General features: G+C 43.9%; 1 protein-coding gene across 2 annotated transcripts in view; it reads left to right on the top strand.

Annotated features, from left to right (window-relative positions):
* Positions 1–3,207: 3,207 nt before the first annotated feature.
* SERPINE3 (serpin family E member 3) overlaps positions 3,208–6,747 on the top strand; it is a 32,070-nt gene continuing 28,530 nt past the window's right edge. For both annotated transcript variants that reach the window (XM_036831473.1, XM_036831472.1), the window contains exons 1-2: positions 3,208–3,304; positions 4,570–4,830. In XM_036831473.1, the coding sequence (XP_036687368.1) occupies positions 4,575–4,830 (256 nt within the window). In that variant the 5' untranslated portion in view covers positions 3,208–3,304; positions 4,570–4,574. The remainder of the gene's footprint in view (positions 3,305–4,569; positions 4,831–6,747) is intronic.

The raw sequence follows: 6,747 nt of genomic DNA, 5'->3' as shown, positions 1-6,747 counted from the left end.
GCACAGGGAATTCTATTCAATATTCTCTAATAACCTATATGGGAAAAGAATCTGAAAAAGAATGGATATATGTATATGTATAACTAAATCACTTTTCTGTACACCTGAAACTAACACAACATTGTAAATCAACTAAACTCCAATATACAATAAAATTAATTTAAATGGAAAAAAGATGATTTTAATAAATGGAAAGACATTTTATAGTCTTGGATGGGGTGATTTAATATTATTAAGACATTAATTCGTTCCAGAATAATCTATAGATTCAGTGCCATCATAATCAAATTTTAGTTGGATTTTTTGAAGTATTTAATAAACTTACTTTAATATTGATTTGGAGTCATAAAAGTCTATAGAAAGCTGAATCAACATTGAAAAGGAATGGTAAGGAAGAGGAACTTGCCCTATTACATAATAAGATACATTTCAAAGCCGTAGTAATAAAAACAGTTTGATAGAGATAAATGGACCAATGGAATGGAGTAGAGAGCTCAGAGATTTAATAAATGAGAGAAGGGGCCTACAAATCAATGGGAAAGGATGATTTGAATACATCAAAATTAAGGATTTCTTTCCAACAAAAGACATCATGAAGATAGTTAATAGATAATGGACAGAAAAGGAGAAGATATTTGTAATATCCAAAATTGACAAGGGATTTATACTAGATATGGACTGCAAACATAAGAAAAAAAAACCCAACTACAATATAGAAAAATGGTAAAGGATATGAAAAGGTAATTTCAGAAAAGGAAACACAAAAATAAGCATACGACAGCATGCTTAAAATCATTGGTGATCACCTAAATGCAAATTAACTCAATGAGATACAATTTTGCACCTACTACACTGGAAAAATAAGAGAGCTGGGAAGTACCAAGTATTGGCAGGAATGTGGGATGTTGATGGAGTATAGATGGGTTTGAAAGGGATTTGCCTTATAGTTTATGCCTATAAAAAATCAGGTTGTGAAAAATTAAAAAGGTGCTGCACCTCATAGCTGCCTGTCTACGGGAGAGTCACCATAGCGTCCCTGGTGAATGTGGGCAGAGTGGACACACATTATGAGCCAAGAGAGTCTGGGCTCTCCACCAAATGTCTTGGAATCCCACAGCCATGAGGGATTTTAAGAGCCCCGTGGCTCCTGAGAGACACCACCAGGACTGTGGCAAAGAACATGAGCCTTGGCATCAAGGTGGCCCTACGTTCAAACCCAGCTTGACCTCTAACTGTGGGAACTTGGGCAAGTACCTTGAGCTCTTTGAGCCTGTTTCATCCTCTCCAAAATGGCGATAATAATACATTCCTCATAGGACTGTTGTGAGGATTCACTGCAATTATGAATCGAAAGGATATAACAGAGTACTTGGAACACAGTAAGCGCTCAATAATGTTCACTATTTTTGTTGTTATAATTATGATAAATATCTTCAGGAATGGAGGCTCCCTGAGCAGTGTAACCAATATCCCAGCAAGGCAGAAACAAGCATGATAACCTCGGCTTAAATGGTCAGAGAACAGAGAGACTTACCCAGGTTCACAGCTGAGCACACACACAAAAAATTGCTGCCCATCTTTCAATTCATTCACACTTTGAAATGTTTAACCTACACAGGAAATATTTTTTGTATGTTAATCTCCCTAGTATTTTTTTAATTGAGAATGTAAAAGCAATTTAGAATGATACATTCTTAGAGTCAGGTAGGAAGGAATGCCCCCAGAAGTCACACAGCTAGACTTTTTCGAATTTGGGAAACCTTTTCATAAGCATCTCCCCAACTCCACCACTGGCAAAGAGTGAATCAGCTTCTGCTCAAATAATTGCAACCACGGGGAACTCACAGCGTTGGGAGACAGCCCTTGCAAGTTACCATGGTCCTCCTCATGGTTGGTTCTTTTTCTTAAAACTGTCAGTATCAACATCAAAAGTCTGCACTCAGGGAACAAGAATGTAGGTCCCCTGAGAGCTGAGCCCAGGTTGCTGGTTCACTGCCACATCCACCAGACCTGGCACAGTGCCTTGGAACCTAGCAGGCAAGTAAGAGCTACTGGATGGATGGATGGATGGATGGGTGGATGGATGGGTGGATGGATGGATGGATGGATGGATGGGATGCCAGCTCTGGATGCTGTAGAATAAGTTATACATATTTATTCCCCCATTATACTACAACTTAGAGTTCAAAGCATGCAAAAATGCACTATATCTACATTAAAGATTTGGGGAAATTTCATGTGAAACAGTTCTAGAGCTGTAACTATCCTAAGACATATAAACTATTCCAGGCTTGAGTGTCAACAATTTACTTTAAAATGAATTACCCACTGATTACAAGGGTGTGAGCAGTTGTCAGATGAAAAACAGCCTCATTCTTTTTCAAATATTAACTCTAAGAGGTGCCTGAGAGAAAATTACTAAATCTTCCAAATCTTCTTCTTTTCTTTAATCATTAAAAACATATAACCTACCATGTATTTTGTACTTAATACAATGCCTAAGACCTTAACTGAAATGTATGCAATTCTGAATCGGTCACAAGGACAGACTTTGGACAGCATCTGCTTATTCTTTCCCAAAATGTGCATTCGCTTATTGACAACATGGTCTCTTTCTCAAACTGAGTCATCAGATTTATTAACTGTTGTATCTGAGAAGAACAAGATTGTTAATAGTACTTATAATATTTATTATATTACATATAAATAAGTGCACTCACTTTTATTAATAATAAATAAGGCAAGTCACCCTGTTCCAAACTGATTGTGCTATATCTTGCATTGGTTTGTTTGTTTTTTTTCTTTTTTGCAGAATGCCATTTGCTAAACGTTTCAAGTCATGCCCAATGACTGATTTATTGTTTTCTTCACAGGAGGAGGGGAGAAGCATTAGGTACCTGGTACCCAGCAAAAGCCCTAGTGGCAGAGTTATCAGTGAAATTCCTCAAAGTGACAAAGGGCTAGATGAGGGGTCCCTTGCTGGTACAACCAGGTCACAAGCCTAAGAAGGCTTGACGGGTATGCCTGGCTCCCTCCCCAGGGCCCGCTCTGTTTCCGATCTGGGCTTGGCTGGCTGGGCTGTGCTCCTTCCCCTGGCTCTCTGCGGGACCTCAGGCTCCAGGAATTTGGACCGAGTGGTAGAGACATCGCCGACAGAGACGGCAATTGCCAGCTTCCTCCCTGTGCTGTCTTGTGATTCAAAGCAGATTCTGCTCCACTTTTTTAAAAGGGGGGCACGTTAGCGCTGGAGACCCACAAGAACAGAAACAAGCAAGGAAACTCTGACAGTCCCATACAAGAGTCCGTGAGTAAACAGCTCATCTGCGGTGAACCACGGCTGGGATGCGGTCACGGGGAGCCCAGGGGCATGAAGGTCTGGTTGCTCTGTCCCTGCGGGAGGTGATAGGAGCTTCAAGAGTACGGGGAACTGGTCATTTCACAATGACCCTGGGCTGGGACCCTCCACCTCCAAACACACGCACAGAAGGACCCCCACGTCCACGCACATCCCTCCCCCTGAGATGCCAAGTCATCCAGGCGCTGCCTTTGTGCTTGGCTACAGGATGGAAGAGTTGAGAAAAAGGGGATGCTCTTCCACGTGGGGCCTTTATCTGAAATAAACACCTTTGAGTCCAGTGGCTTTACATGCAAACATCTCATCCTCACATGACTTTGGACTGGGCCTCTCTCACACCAGTCCTGTCTGACGCCAAAGTCAGACAACGTAGCAGAAATTGCTGCAGGCTGTCTGTGTAGCATAGTCACTGAAAACACTTTTTGCTTTACCTTCTTTTCTTTGCATTAATTTCCAACTAATGCACTCTCTTCCTCGAAGGGGTACATTTCTATAGTAGGAGTTATATTTGTATCATTCTACTCTCTGTGAAAGTGTTCTTTTTTATGAGAATAATTCACATCACAAGAATTCTGATATCCTAGGTACAATTAGCTCATGGCTCGATATTTTAATGTGCATTTATATTCCCAGTATTTCATGTACCACCCACAGGAGACCAGGACTGGAGTCACGGGCCTCTTTCTATCCTCATGTTTTCTGAAATGAGCCACTGAGCTCTCTAAACCTCATTATCTCTATATTTACAGTATAATAACAGCTACCTTGTAAGATTGTTGTAATGATTAACTGAGAAAATATAAAGTCCTTTTTCACATAGTATATTCTTTGTTGTTACTATTATTATTAATGATAGACACGGCCCAGCTATAAGCTAGCTAAGTACCAAGAAAAATGAGTAGGATGTGCTTCTTACATTTATTTTCCAACATAATGGTTTGCTTCTGGTCTGACCAGAGCTTTCCCCAAGGTCACACATGTAGTAAGTGACAGAGCAGGCCTAAAATCCAGGCCTTCCAACGCACAGTTTGGTTTCTCAGTATTTCTAATGCAGACGCAACAGGATACAGTGAAGCATCCGGTGCGGGTGGCCAGGGGCGGGTAACAAGCCAGCTAAGTGACCGTCACCCTCAGCCTGTCCCCGCGCCCGATGCCTGCTTCTCTGCAGGATGGACCGGCTCCTGCCTCACTGGCACCTCCTCCCTCCACGGCAGGAACCATGAGGTCTCTCCTGCTCGCTCTCTTCCTCCTTCATGCCGGCCCCCCTGGCGGAGCCGGCGACCTCCCTGAGGACCTGACGTTGCTGAGGACGGAGCTCGCGCTTCGCCTCTACCGGATCGTGGCCACGGACGGCAACCGAACCAACCTGGTCCTCTCCCCCGCCGGCGCGTTCATCCCTCTGGAGCTCCTGCAGTTCGGAGCCCAGGGGAACACCCGGAGGCAGCTGGTCCAGGCCCTGGGGTACACCGTCCACGGTAAGCGGGCCGCCGCTCCCCCTACCCTGCTGTTCACGCCCACTGCCCTGCTCACACGCACCCTCCTCCTGCTCAGGCTGCCCCCGGGCAAGTGCATAGCAGAAGGCATTCAAACTCTGCATCGTTACTCCAGATGATTTTTAAGGTTCCCGCTACCCTAGGTTTGGTGGCAATTTCTCAGTTGCATTTCACAAGCCCTTTCATAGCGCTTACTAGGTGTCAGGATGTGCTTGAAGCACTTTACAAATATAATTTAATTCATTGTCCCAACAACCCTATTGAGGTGGGTAATTATCTCATCAAACCTATTTTAGAGATGAGCCTAGTTAGGCACAGAGAGTACAAGCAACTTGCCCAAGGTCACACAGCTAGGAAGCAGCAGAGTTGGGACTCAAGCCCAGGCTGTCTGGCTCCAGAGCTCGCGCTCTTCACCAACCTGTTTTCATAAATCTGTGACTTCAAGGCAAGGCCATACCTACCAACATAATTCTATGATTATGGGCTTCAGAACAGCTCTGTCAGTGGCGGCAAGAGTCTCATGAATGCCAGGTCAGCCACGCCCGGCCCACACTCAGGGTCTGGCAAAGCCTGGCCTTGGTCCCAACCTCCCAACTCCATACAAACACAGACACTCGTGCACACAGCTTTTTCTTCTCTTAGAATAAGATGCTAGTAAAAAAAGGATGGGAGCTACAATTGTATAAATTAATACTTTTTAGAAAGCGCAGGAACTAATACCAAGACAGTCATGGCAAGAGCTTCCTGTGAGTTGGAGTCTTGAGTTGGCAAGTAAAGGTGAGCACTCCAAACATCAGGCCACAGGGCACCAGCTGTGGGTCCTGTCCCCCTCCATCCATACCCTGTCCTTTGCCAAAACAATTCTTGTGGGCCTGCTGGCCAACAGACAAATGTGTTTTCTCTCTGGGGATAAGTGAAGACAAGCATAAGTTATCAAGCTGAATTTTCCTCAGCAAGTATATCACGGAAATGCACGTATCCATGGAGTCACTCTTGGATAGCCACATTAGATTCAGTGCCACGCAAACCATCAAGTACTTTTGAGCTCCTGCCGCGTGGGCTGGTATTACGCCAGGAATTTAGCAGCCAGGTATGTAAGGAAACCGCTGAACACAAAAGCTCAGTCTCATAGGAACGATGTGCATAGAAACACATTCTAACACAAGGCAGTGAGTGTACTTATTTGAAATGTTAGTAGAGGGGAGGGAATGATTTATTCCACTGGCAGATCAGGAAGGCTCCCCAGAAAACATGACACCTGAGCTAGGTTATGAAGAATAAATAGGAATATGAAAGAGGGGCAGGTATTTCAGCCTTGAAACAGATTCTCACAGAAGTCAGGGTTAGGGGGAAAGTGAGAAATGCGAGCGCAGTTACCCTGCAGAGAAAGAGAACTGATGACAGTCAATTCTTTGTTTACAGGGACAATCATGGTACCTGGTTAACCAAATATGATGATTAACAGGGTTTCCATAGAGCCCATTCAAGAATTACCAAACTTCCAGAATTGCTTAATGGTCAGACTCTGTGGAACATAATCCCACCTTTTTTTTTTTCTTACTCATAAATGGCTTCATTATCTTATGGAGCCATGGTTAATCATTACAAACAGGAATGTGCTGCTTACAGAGTTCTAGTTTATAGAATACCTCTGGATTTTTGTTTGCCACAAAATTGCTCAGAGAATCACGTGCGTGCTGATTGAAAAACAACCTGCCACTGCCCACCACCCCTGCCCTGGCCCAGCCTTTCTTTTACAAGTGGGTGCAGACCAGGAACATGAACCCACGGTCCAGGGGCTTGGGGCATTGTTCCCGTCTGATCAACAGAGATCCAGCCAAGTTCACAGTGGGACCCATGGGCCCTGTCTTCTCACTGACATCCAGCCAATAGGTGACC

The sequence above is a fragment of the Balaenoptera musculus genome, chromosome 18, assembly GCF_009873245.2.
Source record: "Balaenoptera musculus isolate JJ_BM4_2016_0621 chromosome 18, mBalMus1.pri.v3, whole genome shotgun sequence".
In the NCBI taxonomy this organism is placed as follows: Eukaryota; Metazoa; Chordata; class Mammalia; order Artiodactyla; family Balaenopteridae; genus Balaenoptera; species Balaenoptera musculus.
Note: the sequence above shows the minus strand (reverse complement) of the source record. Positions and strands in the feature narration are given on the sequence as shown.